Raw genomic sequence first — 18,419 nt, forward strand, 5'->3', positions numbered from 1 at the left:
TGCTGGTGCTTTTACGTTGCTCGATTTCAAACAATCCTCCGGGTTTATATGCTTCTAAAAATTGAACATAAGGAGAATGTAACAGTTCCCAGTCTGGATCTTAAACTGCAAAAACAATCTAGACCATCTAGAAATAAGTAAACATTTCTTAAATTAAGTGTATTTCCCCTTAATTTGAGCTTGTAAATTAGATGATTTGCCAATTGAATGAGTAGTTTTGCTCTTAAAATAAGATAATTAGATAGTATGCACTTGAAATAAGACAATGAAATTGTTTTTTCTTATTTTAAATGTAAATTGTCTTGTTCCATTGGCAAAATGTCTCACTTACCACCTAAATTCAAGAAAAAATGCAATTTTTTAAGAAAAAACTACTTATTTAGATTCGTTTGCAGTGTATGTGATCCTTATGATGGTCGTCGTTGAGGTAAAACATAACAAAAAAGTTCTAATGCAAGTAGAGAAGTTTGGCCAACAAAATATCAAATAGCTTTTCATCCTTGCAGAGGCTGATATGACATCTGATTGAAGTTTTGATCTTCTGTCCATAAAGCCTCTACTTCTCAATGCACTCCATGCTCACCCTATTCTTCCCAGACTTCTTAGCAGGTTGTTTTGATTTTACTCAACGCGTCTCTGTTCACTTTACATCAAACTTTGGCTTTAATGTCCCAATATCTACACTGAGGACCCAGGTTGGTTCGATCTGTCTTAATAAAAAGAGCTTAAGATGAAATGTGATTATATAAACTAATGATCATTAATTCCTAAGGGGAGGACCTATTCTTCTGATTCAATTTGCATGTTTTCTAAGCCAAATCAAGTCTTTGAGCTACTATATAAAACTTCAAACTCTTATTCTGACGTTTTAATTTGAAAAAGCTTCCTGGATGGGAAGCGAAACGTCTTTAAACTTGGAAACAAAATCCAGTGGATTGTTTTTTTTTACCTTTTTTGGAATTATAAATTAGATTTGAGGCACATGTGGGTGAAATGTGGCCATATTGAGGTGATGGATACTATGTAGAAATGTGCTTAATGTCTGTTTGCAGTCCAACCACCTCCTAAACATACAGTAGGAAACATTTAATCCACCCATGTGGGTCCAATTTGAGCCTACTTTGTGCCTAAATGTTGCTAACATGTTGGCTCAGTTCAAGACATTCTTTAATCTCCTGTTCATCAGAGTCATCTGGTGGCTGTAAGGACAGAGAAGATCCGCGCATGTAGATGGAACCAATGTTAACTGATTGCAAACAGACCCTCTTTCTAAGAGGCTGCCATGTCTTTTCATGAATTTTGTTGTCTTAAAACAAATGTCACCAGACCTACGGTACCTTCTTTCTACCGCCTGTACCTCTGTAGCATTCATTTATTGATGGTGCAGTTTATTGCTCTGAACTATGTGCTGCTTAGATATTTTATGAGTGTGAAGTTAACCTGAACCCTTTACTGAATCATGACTATCCAGGTTATTTTGAACCGTTGTTTGTCAACAATCTCTGCACTCCATGTGCTCTGAAATTAAACTGTTTTTAATAAATTGCTTCCTTTCATTGTGTTTTTAATGTTGCATGAAGGGTTGTTGATTTTTTTTTTTTTTTCCACATCCATTACTGGGACATAAAGTTCTCTCATGCCTGACTGGTTTTGAATAAGCATTGGACCAATCAGCACAGCAGAGGATAAGCTCCATCCAATGGCAGAGCTGGTTGTTCCCATGAAGAGGTGGGAGAGGCAGCTTGGAGCAGTGGATCCACGCTGTCAGTATGGAGTAAATCTAGAAACACACTCCAGGACAGAATCAGCAGGATTCGATGGGGGGAAACAATCCAAGCCGCTGCTCTGTGGAGGATGAAGAAGGAGGAGGAGTAACCTTTATAAAAGGCATAAGGGTGAGTGGGAGCTGCAGGGAAATTAGGTGAAACCAAGGATTCTGCATCACAGCTGAGGTTACATTCGGTTTGGTTTCCACAAAGCGTGTCCTGATGGTGTGATTGTGAGACAATCTGACAGCCTCCAGCTCCATAATGGTAAATATAGACCCAGCTTGTCTCTCAGCACATTGAGAAAGTATTCATGCGTGAATGTTTTGTCCAACAAGCATAAGGTGTTTTATGTAAACAATCTTAACATGTTTGTTTATTTATATACTTTATGCTTTAGTAGCTGCTCCAAGCATGGGAGGTTCTAAACAGCGGCGCACAGGGGCCAACGCCCCTATAGAACTGAGCCTGATGTTTATAATAATAAAGAAATGACACATTTCTTTATCATATTTGCTGTGATATAGTTATTAATGGGGCCTTTTGGCCCATTTTAATGCATTTTGTTTTCCTTACAGTCACAGATGGGAAGTAACGAAGTACAAATACTTCGTTACTGTACTCAAGTAGGTTTTTCTGATATTTTTACTTTACTTTACTACTTATTTTTATGGCGACTTTTTACTTCTACTCCTTACATTGTTACACAAATATCTGTACTTTCTACTCCTTACATTTTAAAAAATTGGCTCGTTACTTTAGTTTTGAATCATTTCAATGGAGTTACTGTTATTATTTTTCCCGTCATCAATACCAAATTCAATCTAATTGGATGGGAATCTACGTTGCATTTGATGCACCACTACAAGATGAATCGACAGATTCGGCGGTATTCATTGGCGGCAAATCCTTGCAGCTTGGTGGCGGTGGCGTTAGCATAGTAGCATGGACGACGTGATGATTGAAAATTAACACAATGGAGATCTAGTCCTATTGGCAGACATCCATTTAAAATGTAGGCAACGGCATGAAAAAAGTGGTTTCTACTTTTACTTTTATACTTTAAGTAAATTTACAAGCCTGTACTTTGTTACTTTTACTTGAGTGAAGAAGTTTAACCAGTACTTCCACTTTTACCAGAGTATTTTTTAACACAAGTATCTGTACTTTTACTCAAGTACGGAAAGTGAGTACTTTTGCCATCTCTGCTTACAGTTCTGTTTTAACTAGGATTGTAAAATTATAGTTAGTTTCTATTATATTAAGATAGGATCCCAGTTTTTATTTGCTAAATATTATTTTTAACCAATTTAAAAAAAAAATCCAATTATTATTGATTATTATTGTGATATTTCGTTATTTGCAGAGAGTCAGGTGAAGAAGGCAGCCTTTGGGGAATTTACTCGACAGAGTCAACACTACATAAAACATAGGATGTGTACTTGTGCGTTCTCATGTGCTCGTGAAACGTCATCAGCCTCAGCCCTAGTACTGTTCCAGTTCACAAGAACAGCAGATCGAGAACGGACAAAGTCCCTGGATGTTGTTCTCCTTCCCTATCTACAGAGTATGCATCAGAGAAGACTTGTCCATTCTTGAGATTGACAGCTATCCCAGCATGCACTGCGACAGCTTTCAATGGAGCGCTCGCAGAGCTCAGAGTATTAAGTTAAAAGTTCTTTTTTCTGTTGCCGTTGTTCAATAAAAGTACATTTTAAGATCATATGAGGCGAGACTATTATACTTTTAAGCATCACTATATGGCCCATTTATTGATTTAATGCGTACTTTAAAAAAAAAATAACGAAGTTGAGAGGACAGCGATAACCAGCGGACCTCCGAGGGAAACAGCAGCCAGGGCTAACCGTAACCCGTCTGCAGCAATCCTCTCCCAGCATAGCCGTTTGTGAAGGTTCGCAGGGTCTGGTGGCAATTTTTGTTTTATTTGGCAAAATGTTCATTTGATTTGTCTTTATCTGACTGTGTTCACTATTATTCCCCAAATAAAAGTCAGAATTTATTATTATTTAATTCAGTTTATTTCTATAGCGCCAATTCACAATCCATTTCATCTCAAGGCACTTTACAATTCACCAGATCATACAGTCAAATTGGTTCAAAGTTTTCTATCTAAGGAACACCAACTGGTTGCATTTACTCTTCAGCAATCCCTCACACTAAGCATGCTTGTAGCGACAGTGGAGAGGAAAAACTCCCTTTTAACAGGAAGAAACCTCCATCAGAACCAGGCTCAGTGTGAGTGGCCATCTGCTGAGGCCGACTAGGGTCCAAGGAGACAGAAGCAGAGATACAAAAAGCAGCTGTAAAAGGAAACACACAGCCAGGCAGACGAGCTCCGACCCACCTCCCATGTCAGAGGATGTAGAGAGCACATCCAGCCAGTCACGGTCAGAGAAACAGGACTACACTGGAAAACAGGCCGATCTCCAACATCTATAAATAAAGGTGTTGATGGCAGCAACGCAGCTGATATTTCTCTCCAGGATGGAGTCACAGCCAAACAGGAACAGACGAGGCAAAGCTACTATGAGAAAAAGCAGAGAGAGCAGAACGTTAGAGATTGAACTAATCGATTCTGCAGAGTAGGCTTAGACTTCTGGAGGACATAGGGACCCCCATTTCATCATTCTGCTTCATTCTATCTCTATTCTCCAACTCTGCAGAACTTGATAGTGGATGTTGTGTGGATCTAAAAGTAGGTAGCAGTATTATTTTATAGTATTATTATTATAATAGTAGTATTATCTAGAGACTATTAATAATAGGAGGTGGAATGCAGCCGAGCCGAGGCTGTGGTGACGTCATCAGTACGCTTCTGTTCCAATTCACCCATATTTATGCGTGCTCCTGATCCCTACTGTTGAACTAGTACTAGATTTAGTGTGGTTCAGTTGTATCTGGCGCAGTCCGGTTTCATTTACACTCAACAGTTATCTCGGTTACCGTGCTCTGCCTGTCTCGGAACAGTTTCAAAAGGGTAGAGTAAATGGGGCATAAGTCTAATTGTACAGAGACAGTCTGTGATTATTGATTTCACCGTCTTGACCAGGATTAAGGTCATTGTAAAATCATTACTTGTAAATGTCACCAGGAGGTGGTGCTCCTATCAGATTAGTTCATGTATGTTTTTTGTCCTCCCCAGCTTTCAGACAGAGTCATCAACCGGATGAAGCTTTCCTCAAAGGCCAGCTATCACCTCTCACCTGAACCACAAACCCGGGAGGGCGCCCGCATTCCTGCCCCATCGGCTGAACAATTGTTACCTCTCCTGACTCCATCACCTCCAACCATACCCACTCCTCCCACTCCCACGCAGGAAGCTGTCCCCATCCCTCCTCCTGTGAAGCTCACCCCCCCTCCTCCTGTGAGGTTCCACTCCCTTCCTCTGACCTCACTGGATTCTGCATCAACACCTCCATCTGCCTCTTCTTTAAAGACTGAAAACAGTGAAGCGTCTGAATCTCTCACTCCACCATCTGCAGAAGGACCAATAGCCCCTCCACCTGAATCCACCTCAGCTAATAAAGAGACACAAACTACACCTCAGATCAAAGAAGAAATAAAGAAACCATTCATTATCGCCCCAAGCAGGGAGCCAGCTGATCCTCCTAAATCTGCTGCTACATCGTCTCCACAAAGCCAAACCATTGAGGTTTCTACGAGTTTTGAGTCTCAACCAGTTAAACCAGTAACCTCAGACCGAGCTTTGGCCAGGTCCTCTCCCTCAGAAGCACAGGCGGCTCCCGCTGCAGAACTACATTCCTCCTCATCTCCATCTCCTCCAGACCCGTCTGCAGATGGATCCGCACCGTCATGTCAGTCTGAGATGGTCCACAGCCATAAACCTGGCAATGTGCAGCTGCAGGCATCACCTCCTAATGCACCAGCTGGCCAACCTGACACTGCGCCACCACCTGCAGCAGGTTAATGAACTTTTATTTTCTTTATAAGCAGAGGTGGTTACTTTACTACTTGTGTATTGCTGTGCTCCTTCAGGTGGTATGCGTTATTGTTGTTATGGTTAGGGATGCATGATATAATCGGCCCCCTATCAGTATCGGCCTGTATCGGCCTTAAAACTGAATATCGGACATCGGCCACCCCACCGATATTTAACCCGATATTTGATCAGCTTCTGAGTTTCTAAAGTCTAAAAAAAAAAAAAAAAAAAAAAAATACTACCTCTTCTTCTTCCTCAAAAACTTCTTTTTTACAGACTTAAAAACTTCTATCTTCATATGCTGATATATTGCCATTTAAAAACACCATATCAATCTCTTTTACTAATGAAATATTGCTATATGTCATCGTTATGCTACGAAATCCCCCGAAAATTCACGAAATATTGCCATATTTTTATATGTTGATATATTGACGCGGTATCGATCTATTTTACTAACAAAATCTCACAAGAATTTGCAAAATATCACGAGAGTTTGTAACAGAACGATGAAATTTCACGAGATTTTGAAAGTAAAATAGATCGATACCGCGTTTTTAAAAATCTATTTGATATCAGCATATGAACATATATTTGAGTATATTATTTTTCAAAGTGTCAGAAATGGATAACAAAACTGCTATTTTCAATGACCACTTATTTTTGTCCAGCTTTAACATCAGTATCGATATCGGTTATCGGCTACATGAGTTTGAAAATATCGGCATATCGGATATCGGCCAAAATCCCAATATTGTGCATCCCTAGTTATGGTAATTAATGCAGCTGAAAGGTCTCTCTGAGATGGTTATGTGGAAATATGAGGACATTGCTGTCAGGTATTTTAAAAGAAATGCTCATATCAATTTTAAAACAATTCTGTTTTTTAATTTATCTAAGTTTTTTTCACTCAGTAAACATAAATTCATCAGAAATGTGTGTTCTAGCTTCAGCATAACTTGAATAGCTTATCCTCTTTTTGGTGGCGCTAACTCTAATGAGGCATTTCACCTGGTTATCTATCAGTGTCTGAAATCGGGTCTGAAGAAAGTTTCCTCCTCTCTTCACTTCCAGCTGTGAAACATTTCAAATGGAGATCTTTATTAAGTGAGTCACCAACCCGTAATTTCAGGGTAATTGTTTAAATAAATTGTAAAGACGAAATATTAAATTGATCTAAGGTACAAATCAGTTACAGTCTCTGTAAGCACATATAATCATAAGAAATAGATTTGGTATCAATATACTGATCTAAAAAAGTAAAAGTTCCTCTAAAATTAGTATATTTGCTCTTAATTTCAGCAGGTAAATAGTAATTAGAAACTATGCACTTGAAATAAGATAATAGCTTTTTGGGTTTTTTTTTTTTTTTTAACATAAATCAAATTGTTCCATCAGCAAATTGTCTGAACCTCCTGCTTAAATCAAGGTAATGAACATCAGGAAAAATTTATTTATATAAAATTTTTTGCAGCTTATGTTTTCTGGGGCCATAATGGGGGCCAGGACCAGTTCTACAGGGGCCCCTGTTGGCCCCCATCTAGGATTACCCATGGACATCTAACAATCCCCGCGGCAACACTGAAATCATGATCTCAGTGATTCACAACTGTGTTTTCTCTGTTTTGGTTTGTTTTCCTTTATCTGAGTTGTTTGTAGTTTATTTTCACAGTTTCCTCAGGTGCACTCTGATACACAGAAGAAATAAAGGGGAATTCTTTATTACTGTAGTAAGAAGCCGGCTGCAGCAAAGCATTCCAGAACCATGACACTCCCAACACCGTGCTTCCGTTTATTCCAAACAAATGCTCCGTTCTACTGTCCAAACATTTCAAACTTAAATTTATCTCCCCAAAAAGATCAATATTCCAGAAGTTTTGGTCTATATCTATGTTACTTGTTTTTTTATGAACAAGTAAATGTTTCCTTCTGATCTCACATGGAAGTTAAACTAGCGCCATGTCTTGCCGTTTGTAGACTTTTCCCATTCCAATAACAGAACAAGGGGAAAGTGTTAAATGCAAAGAGTTCATTTTGTTGCTCTGTACTTGTTACAGTGTAATGACAATAAAACCCTGGAAAAAAAATAGTAATTTTGAAGGTTTCTTTTATTAAAATCTCCCCTAATAACAACTTAAGAACATATATGTCAGCTATTAGCTGACCTCTCAATGCAAAAAGTTATTTAGAGAAAATGTGTTTTCATGTTCAGCATTACTCATTTCTCCCTGTAGTAGTAGAAGAGGACCTGAGGAGGAGGATCAGAGCAGAGCTGCAGAAAAGTCTAGAGGAGGAGATCAGCCAGAGGAGACTGGAGCTCCAGCATCAGTAAGAACAACGGATTGTCCAATCATTACTGTATTCCTCTTAGCCTAAAATATGCATGTTGAAGTTTTGCTCTTAATTAAAAGCATGTTTTAACTGCTACAGTAAAAAGGTTTTGCAGGTTTTTGCATACCTCACGATACTTATATTTAATATTTCTTGTGCTTTTTATCTTTTTGCAAGTCAAAAAAACTAGTTTGACTTAAAACCAGCAGCAATTATCTCTTGTCTCCTAATAAAGAAACAATGAATCAGATATTTTTCAACAAACAAATGTGTGCAATGTCTTTTTTTTTTTTTTTGCTGTTGAAGGCTGGAAGAAATCCAGGCCCTGACCCGAGCTGAGGCGACGGTGGCAGCTCATGCTGAGGCGGTGGAGCAGGTGAAAAATACCTTGGAGGCAGAGAAAGCGTTGCACCTGGAGAAGCTGACAGCGTCCATGGCGACGGAGAAAAGGCAGGCAGAGGATGAGAAGCTCAGGTTGCAGCTTTATGTAAGCAGAACACATTCTGGACTCATATATGAAACATGACCTCCATCTTTCTTTCAATTTTTTTTTTTTTTTAGTGGATGGAGGTTAAGATAGCATAGGAGTAGCTCTATTCATGCACATCTTTACTTTGGCGTGTTTACTTTGCTCTCAGCTCACATAACCGTGATGCTTTCCATGCAGAAGGAAGAAACATTTATATAAGCACGTGAAAAATTGGTGTACAGTATATTATGTGTACACTCAGCACTATTAACACCCCTTTGGACTTTTGCACATTTTCTTTCTTTCGATCACAAGCTTTGACTGATGAGATTTTATGTGACATCATTTGCATTCAACATAAAGAGACTGACACAGAGAGAAGTTGCAATTAGAAAATATTCCATTTATTTATACAGCTGACAAAATCAAATTTTACTAAATATTTCTATCGAAGGAAAACCAGCTGATTGTGAAGACTCATTCACTCTCTGCAATCCCTCGCAATGACCATGCACGTAGCGACAGTGGAGAGGAAAATTCACTTTTAACAGGAAGAAACTTTCAGCAGAAACTGGCTCCATGTGAGCGGCCATCTGCTGAGGCTAACTGGGGTTAGAAGCGATGGAAGCACATAAAGACATAAACGAAATAAATTATTTGGTGCTCAGGCCCCGGCAGAAGATTTGATGCTGTGAATCAATGTATGCTTGGTTGGATGAGTGACCTAGAAAAGGATTAGAGAAGTCTTCCCCCGGGGCCTGAACACTGGTGGTGGAATAAGCCAGAGGGTGAGTGGCACTGAGTATGAGGGAGGAGAAGCGGTGGAGGTGGGTGAAAGTTTGCTTGCATGTGGGAGAGAGAAGCTAGGCCAGGGGCTAACTGAAGAGGATCTTTAAAGATGATTGGCTTTGGAGAAGGTGCGGCCCCAGGGGCTGAGGAGAAGCTAATAAGAGTATTCCAGATTTAATTTATGCTTAAGCTTCATAATTGAAAGACAAATTAAACATTCTCTGGAAATTTCTTGCATTAAAGGAATAGTACACCCAAAACATGATTAGCCTTCATTTTCTACTCACCCCCATGCTGAACAACACTCTGGAGTACTTTTTTGATATCTCAAATGCATCTGGAGATCTGGGAGACTTCTTGCTGTCTGCTGACATTCAAATAATGGAGGTCTATGGTGCCCGAGGCAGAAAGGTCCATAAAAGTCCACAAAAAAAAGTGTCAATATTCCTCCATACTGCTCGTCCAATGTATTCCAAGTGTCCTGAGTGGGTAGCGTCCAGAATTTACTCAAAACGAAGTCATTTAGAATGTTTTTAGAGCATAAACAGTAGTGTATAGGATTTCCTAAAAGCGCGTTCACGAGTCTACGGAAACCGCGGCAGACCAAACCAGATGAAAGTGCGCATTCAGCTCGGCAAAGAACTCATGCTTTTCCTCAACACTGAAGTCCTCAGACATTTTTTTTTTCGTTGTTTCTTTCTTTGCACAGGTAAACAGCACATTTCTTCTTCTACGCTTGCATTATCGGCAGAGCAGACGCTGAATGCGCACTTTCATCTGGTTTGGTCTGCCGCGGTTTCCGTAGACTCGTGAACGCGCTTTGAGGAAATCCTATAAACTACTGTTTATGCTCTAAAAACATTCTAAATGACTTCAGCAGACAGCAAGAAGCCTCCCAGATCTCCAGATGCATTTAAGATATCAAAAAAGTACTCCAGAGTGTTGTTCAGCATGGGAGTGAGTAGAAAATGAAGGCTAATCATGTTTTGGGTGTACTATTCCTTTAAAAAAGAAAGCCCTGCATGTATTTTTATGCAGCCCTAATTTTTTACCAATAACCCTGAACTAAATTAACTTGCTTTAATCATTTGCTTTAAGAACTCTCTGAATTAATAAAATTAAGTCAACAGATGTGTAAATGTGGTTGTAATGTGACCAAATGCTGTGATGTTCAGACGGTAAGAATATTTTTTGCAAGGTGCTGATTAGCTGATGAAAGTTGAACTCATGCAGGCAGAGCAGCTGGAGGAGAAAGAGAAGGAGATGAAGAAGCAGGATTAGCTCTACAAGCAGCACGTCTCCAAGCTTGAAGCAAAGGTAAACTTATCTTCTCAGAAGGATATTACTTCATATTAGATTTATACCATTCAAACTATATTTAGAAGAAAAATTGTATAACAACAAATAAAAAAAAAAAGGCTTCTGCATCATATTTGATTTCAATTCAAAGACTTTAGGATAAACTTCACTAAGAATAAAAGCAAAAACTCATGAGATCAGAGCAGCTTTTTTTTACTGTCAGAGAGAATATTAGTTTATTATTGATAAACAATTAATAAACCAATACTTTATAGTTTAAACCAAAAAACAACACTGTAAAAAAATGTCAATCTGAGGAAGTCTTTTTTTCTTTAAATAAGTGCATTTTCTCCTAAATTGAGAAGGTAAGTGAGACACTTTGCCAACTTAATAAGAATTTAGATTTAAACTAAGAAAAAACAATTGCAGTCTCAAATTTCAAGTGCATAATGTCTAATTATCTTATTTTAAGCGTAAAAACACTCATTCTATGGGCAGATCTTCTTATTTTCCTACTCAAATTGAGGGTAAATATTATTTTAAGACATTTTTACTCATCTTCAGAATGTTGCAGTGCATAAGCACTCACTGTGAATTCATTGGGAGCCCATTTGCTTCCCTTTATATTTAAAATAAATTACAAATAACTATGATAAATATTTTACAAAAAGATATATTACTAAGTGATGGCTTGGTTTAAAATGGTTTGTTCTTGAATCTACATGTACTGTATGTAATGGATGCACTGGAAAAATGATCTAGAAATAAGTAAATATTTCTTAAATTAAGTGTATTTACCCTTTATTTGAGTAGGTAAATGAGATAGTTTGACAATGGGGTTAGTATTTTTACTCTTAAATAAGACAATTAGATGATATGCACTTGAAATAAGACAATGCGATTGTGTTTTCTTATTTGAAGTGTAAATTGTCTTGTTCCATTGGCAAAATGTCTCTTTTACCTCCTCAATCCAAGAACAAATGCACTTATTTTAAGTGAAAATTACATAGCTAGATTTCGATTTTTTTCCAGTGTGCTTTTGCATGAATTGTTTAGTCTGTGCAAGAAAAATAGTAGAGTTGTAAAGTTTTTTGCCTGGCTAAGACAGCAGGACATCTCTACATCTAACCCTAACCCTGCAGAAGGATCTGTAAAACATTGACAGAGGATGCTGGGATGATGTTTAGGATTAAGCTTCAATCAAGCCTTTAGAAAACAAACATTAATAATGCTTGTGATGTGAACCTAATAATGATTTTTTTCAGAGATAATAAATGCATGTACGTTGGTGGATTCTGTGTTAAATTCAAGCTAGATCACATACTCTTGTTCTGGTTTAGTGTTTGCACATAAAGTTGTTTCTTTTTCCATCTATATTTCTTGTTTTCCTGATTGAAACAGGTATTTATGTAGTATTTAGGTGTTTTTCAGAACCACCAGATTTATCTGTGTTTTACACTTTGGCCACTAAGGGGCAGCCAGACTCACGTTTCCGCTAAACCAGTGGATGTGCATCATTTGTTCAGCTCATCATCTGTACTCTTTTCATAAACATGTATATTATGCCTGTGTTTTTTCCTCACAGTGTGTAGAGTTATACAAAGTTTCAGCTGAAAACTTCCAGAAAGGCAAAGAGGAAACTAATAAGCGTTTTGCGTAAGTCTTCATTCTAAATGTTTCAGTAAATTAAGTCAAAATCAGTAACATGACAAGTGTTATTTCTCACCATCATGGACAGAAATACTGTTTCTTTCCCAGACAGATCCCTTTTTTTCTTTCTCCTTCAGACGTTTTCACACCCAGCCTCTCTGTGGAGACCTTCAGGGTCAGATCCTGAGATGCTACAAGGAGAACCCAAGGAGAACGTTGACTTGCTCAGCTATTGCATCAGCCTACATGCAGTGTGTGGACAACGCAAAGAAAGTAAGAATTAAAATGTAAGCTACTTTGATCTTTTTTATCACTCCTAATGTTTTTCCTTTTTTGCTTCTTATTTTTCTGTAGGATAAACTGATCAGTGGAGGTTAAAGTCAAGAAAAAATTGCTGCGATAAAAGAGAAATGGACTCAAATCAATAAATACACTGAGAAATAAAAACAGACTAATTTAGCTGCTTTTAATACCTGAATATTTTTCCACAAAACTACCCTCAGTGTAGCTATGAAGTGTCTTTTTCATCTCACAATCAAACAAGTTCAACGTTCGACAAATGACACAGTTTATCAATCACTACAGTAGAGAGAATGATTCAGAAATGCAAATAAAACAAAGATCTACATCACTCATTAGTTTTATCTGTATGGATTAGATATATGTAAAGCTATACAAGGAGGTGAGTGTCTAAGAGGTGCAAAAATCAGCAAGGTTTGGAAATAATGGAGTTCGTTGTGCAGAGGAAATCCAATTAAATAAAGCACTACCAAAAGAAAGCAAATACGTTCAGTATTTTTTATCTTGTTTTATATAGAAAATGTTCTGTTTGTCGAGTTTCTATGCTATATACTGAGTTTAAATCACCCAATTAGTTATTGAGCTTTTCCACCACATGCACACTGTATTGTGTATTAGTGAGCCTCAACAAAAGGTAAGTAGACACCACCCAGGTTCATGGAAAAGAATCTGCTTGTTTTAAAACCAGATGCTCCTGATATACCTGATTGTAAGACTGGATTCCAGGAATGCGAAATAGTTCCTACAATGGCTGAGCTATAAGAAAATGTTAGAAATGTACAGTCACCGTGACTCAGCTCTGCACATTTCCGGGTTGAAACAGATAAAGTTGGACTGATGCCATCTGCCCTTTTAAGCCAATCAGAAAAAAAAAAGACTATACAACCCAAAGTGCAAGATCAAACTGTTTGTTGCAAGGAAAGCAAGAGCTGTCCATCACCTGAACAAAACCAAGAAGGCAAAAAGCAAAGTTGTGGTAGTATTAAGCTGTAGGGTCTGTACTTATTTTGAACGTGATAAAGGGATTTGAATAGGGTTAGACTTCATTAAAATTAAGAGTCGATTAATAGGACTGTACTCAGAGAAAAGAGAAGACAGGGTTGATGCTCTTCCACCCAAAGACTTATAATGTTTCAAAGTTTCAGGACTTGGTTCCAGAGTTTACTCCTAAAGATCTTAGGATTAGCAAAAATGTTTTAGTTCTAATAAAAATCTCACTGATGCATAAAGTTATTTCTATTTGCACCAAGCAGCCTGTGACGACGTTCACACGTATCATTCTTGGACTGCAGTCTTAGGCCATCAAAAACATATAGAGGATATCACTTTAAGACGCTGCTCTCTTAAAGGCCTTATCTCGCCATTATTCGTCTTTTCAATGTAGATGTTTTGTGTCGCATGTCCTGATGCTGAAAGAGAAGCTCTCTGCTTCCAAGTCAAGTTTGAGCTCAGGGATCTATCCAGTTTTCCTGAAACATGAAGTAAGAAGGGGACAAAAAAAGAGAGCTGAGATGGAGCCACATAATCAGGGAAAAGCTCTACTGTCTTTCTGTGCTTTTAATGTCCTTGTTAATGGCTTTTCTAATTACTTTAAAACCGCTTTTATTTTTATCATAAGCACAGGACTAAAATAATTTCTATCCATTTGCATTGTAATTATATTGCATTTGTAGTAATAAAATAGCTCCTCTAGGAGACTTGAGGTTTGTTTACATTTGCATGTCTCTATATTAACTGATCAGGTAGAGTAATTATTTATCCATCCATTTTCCGTCACACTTATCCGAAGCGGGGTCACAATGGGTTCTGGTGCCTATCTCCAGCTGTCTATGGCCAAGAGGCAGGGTACACCCTGGACAGGTCGCCAGTCCATCACAGGGCAAGACAGAGACAAACAACTATTAAAACCTAAGGAGAATTTAGAGAAGCCAGTTAAAGGAAAACGTTTTTTTTTTTACATTGGGCCCTTGATTTTAGGTTATTACATCATGTTCTACTCTCCCATATTAGTTTTGTGTCATTTGGAGCTGTTCTGAAGATATTCTGTAGGTTAACGTCTTCCTATGGGCAACGACTTGAAGGCACAATCTGAACTGTTCATAATTTATTCTTTATGGTACGCCAGCATTCATAACATGTAGGCGAATCACTGTCCCCCAGACATCCGCGGTTATATTTTTTATATTTATATCTTTTAAAAACAAAGTGGCGCGTGTATGACGTCATCCGCGAGCACCGGCTACCGTTCCTTCATCCTGTCCGCTGAACTGCTGCTAGTTTTCCTCACATGCCTGGAAGATGTCTAGTGCAACTACTACAGATGATCTCGCTCTCCAAATGGAATTGAACGATTCAGATTAGCTAGCCGAATGAATAGAGTGTGTATACACACTCCGCTTTGTTTTTAAAACATATAAATATGTTTATATATGTTTTTAAAACATATAAATATAAAAATATAACCGGGGATGTCTGGGGGACAGTGATTCGCCTACATGTTATGAATGCTGGCGAAACATAACGAATAAATTATGAACAGTTCAGTTTGTGCCTTCAAGTCGTTGCCCATAGGAAGACGTCACTTGGATATAATCTGACAGAATATCTTCAGAACGGCTCCAAATGACACAAAACTCATATGGATGAGTAGAACATGATGTCATAACATAAAATCAAGGGCCAAATGTAAGAAAAAACAGCATTCCCCTTTAACTTAACAGTCATGTTTTTGGACTGTGGGAAAAAGCCAGAGTACCTAGAAAGAACCCATGCATGCTCAGGGAGAACATGCAAACTCCATGCAGAAAGACCCCAGGCCAGGATTCGAACCCATAACCTTCTTGTTGCGATGAAGCCATGCTAACCACTGCACCCAGAAATAGATTATCTAACATAATACTTAAAAATGACAAACATAGCATTCTTGTTCACCCATGTGGTCAGCATGCACCAGATGTCAGAAATACTGTTTGGTTTGTTTAAAAACGAAGCAATAATAAAACCAAGCCAAACCCTGCCATGCATCAAACAGCATGACAAGGGTTTGGGGTTTTTTATCCTACCACCAGTCTGGTTTAAAATCGATCAAATGTGTTTAAGATTTTTTTTTTATTAAGTCATTTCTCACTTATTAGTTATTTCTTATTTGATTTAAGGTTGTGTAAAAATCAAAGATAAAAAAAGCTGCAAAATGTACATGTTGTCCTTTCATGGACATGTTTACAGTAAGTCCCTCATAGGGGGAAAAAAAGCTTCTCCAGATGACTAAATGTAAATTTAAATGTTGTCCATAACTATACAAGGTGCTTTACCACCTCAAAGGCATAAGTAGCACATGTTCCTGCAGCACGTGGATAGGTCTAACTTCTGTGACTAATATCTTTTGTTTTTTGTTTCGCTGCAGATCCGCCTATGAAGAAAAGTTCACTTAACCAAGGCGGTGCTCTCGTATGAGTCAGAGTGAGAGGGAAGATTATTCACAACCACCTCACTGCCACATACCACAAAATAACCGATCAAAAAGATGAAAGTAATCAGCACAAAGATTTAAAAAAAAAAAACAGGCCATCATTCTGCAGAACATCTGGTTCCAATTATTATCTTATTTGCTCATTATTATCGCTCAGAATTATGATGGTGGTGAAACACCATGTTCTTGATGGAAGTCACATCCTGTGGTAGCTGTCTAGAATACCAGGCTGGAAACAATACATTTACACTGAACAAAATAGTAAGCCAATAAGTTGAGGCTTAGGGCTACAAAAAAGAAAAACATGAAACTGGAGTAATTTCCTCTAAAATGTGTTGCATGGAAATGAGTAAGATGCGTCAGAGCCAGGAATTTAAAATGCCCACTTGAGTCACTGTTGTGAAATCTCAATTTTCATTTTAGTCAAAGCCACAGAAAGTCAGTGAATGTGTGAGTTTCAGCGTCATATGATTGTTGGTAAACTTTGTCCATCCTCATTTAAGAGGAAATGGATGCATGTTTATTAAACTGCTTTTTCGTTGATTTATTCTTTACCTTAAAGCTGTTTGGTTAAAGCTTCTCATTCTTCTCATTAATTTTTGGGTTACATTTGCTGAGCTACTGAAAAGCTGAGTCTCATTGCAGAGAAACTCTTTCATCCTCTTGCACCACTTTGATAAGAAAAACCAGACAAATAAAAACAGAAGTGAAGCTGTGGTCTCCGTATCAGAACTGACGTCTGGTTCAGCCACAGAGGAAGCAGCCCGCACCTCATCACAGTTAATCTAGGACTTTCCGTTGGTATAAGCAATAACGTTACTGCAGTGGAGTGCTCACTGGAAGGTCCGGGGAAAGATTTATTAAAATGCTTACCTGCTTTTACAGCTTTTAATTAAATATTTTACCTCTTGGATACCTTATGTCAAGGAGAAAGGAAAGAATAACAACCTAAAAATCTAAACAGACAAAAAAAGAAAAAATGAAATACACAAAATCAAACGTAACACAATGTCATTAATGTGTGCCTGAAATCTGTTCCTACAAGAGAATGAAAAGCACTGGACAAAAACCTAATGAACAAAAACAAGAAAACAAAACAATAAACTAACAGGGGATGAATGAAAGAAAAGGAACAAATGAAACGGGGAAAAAAGGCATGAAAGAGAATGAAAAGGGAAAAAGGAATGTACAAATGAAAAGAAAAAAACAACTAAGAACAAACAACATAAGATGAGAAAAAAGACAAGTAACAAACAAAAGAAAAATGGGAAGTGGACATGTTTTGGCATGATAAAGGTGTGCCAGATAACCTGTTTGTAACTATTGCCCCCAAACAAGTTATTGGATTCTGACTTTATTCTCAGAATTCAGACTTTTTTCTCAGAGTTCTGACTTTTTTCTCAGAATTCTGACAGCTAACAAACATGTTAGCATCAAGCCATAGCCATGTCTGTTTTAGAGACTAGCTCTCTTGTTTTAATGACCTTCTGCTCCTCCATTAATGAGGAGCGGAAGGTCATTTATCCACCAATGTGTCACTGGCCACCTCAAACAACTCACATCTTTGTCAGTAAAGCTGAGTGCTCCATCCTCTCTACCTTCATGGTGCCCATCTACATTAAGATCCAAAATTTTGAGATTAAAGTCAGAATTCTGAGAAAAAAGTCAGAATTCTGACTTTTTTCCCATACTAAACTGAAATAAAATTTGAAAAGCAGTTAACTTTTTTTTTTTTTTTCAGCCCTAATTTTTTTTTTTCAGGCCCTAATCCTCTTCCGTACAATCCAGTGGATTGTTTTTTTTTTTACTTTTTTTTGGAAGATGCTTACAGAGTTCATTTGGCCTACTTCATGCTGTAAGTCATGATTTTATTTCAATGATCTTGCCTAACAGTAATCAAACCTGAGAAGGGATTTCAACCTAAAAGATGTTGTCGGTCACAGTCATTTCTTAATTGATGGTTCATCAAGGGGGATTTTTTTCAGATCGAAGCTACCAAATAAACATATCTTTTAGTAAAATCCGATGGCAAAAAAACAAACATATTTCCTTCTTAAGAGTGTTGCATCCTACTGCTCTCTGCTAAGCTTTGCTGTTGAAGCATTTATATGAGAGCATACGTCTTTTCAATTACAAGCGCTTCAAACAATTTCATGCAACGGAGCAAAATGAAATCATAATATGAAGTAGGAACCTTTGTGTGCATGTTTCACGTCTGACTCCAAAAAAAAATGGACCTTGGCGTTCTCGGAAACTCTAAATAACATTTCACACCTATATACATGTGACTCACCTCCCATTGCAATTTTTTGTTGGATAATTTCATAGACGTTAGTAATAGCCGCTGTGTTGAAACACAGCTGTTTGTCCATTTTCTGTTAGTGT

The 18,419-nt window shown here is 37.8% G+C and overlaps 1 protein-coding gene across 1 annotated transcript; it reads left to right on the top strand.

The window, feature by feature from the left end:
* Window positions 1-1,715: 1,715 nt before the first annotated feature.
* chchd3b (coiled-coil-helix-coiled-coil-helix domain containing 3b) lies at window positions 1,716-13,044 on the top strand. The gene is made up of 8 exons (XM_038308861.1): window positions 1,716-1,895; window positions 4,930-5,710; window positions 7,962-8,055; window positions 8,365-8,545; window positions 10,550-10,633; window positions 12,201-12,271; window positions 12,403-12,538; window positions 12,620-13,044. The coding sequence occupies exons 1-5, from the start codon at window positions 1,818-1,820 to the stop codon at window positions 10,595-10,597; spliced, it is 1,182 nt and encodes a 393-aa protein (XP_038164789.1). The 5' UTR covers window positions 1,716-1,817; the 3' UTR covers window positions 10,598-10,633; window positions 12,201-12,271; window positions 12,403-12,538; window positions 12,620-13,044.
* Window positions 13,045-18,419: the final 5,375 nt, after the last annotated feature.

The sequence above is a fragment of the Cyprinodon tularosa genome, unplaced genomic scaffold (genome assembly GCF_016077235.1).
Source record: "Cyprinodon tularosa strain WSP-4 unplaced genomic scaffold, ASM1607723v1 ctg65, whole genome shotgun sequence".
NCBI classification, from domain to species: Eukaryota; Metazoa; Chordata; class Actinopteri; order Cyprinodontiformes; family Cyprinodontidae; genus Cyprinodon; species Cyprinodon tularosa.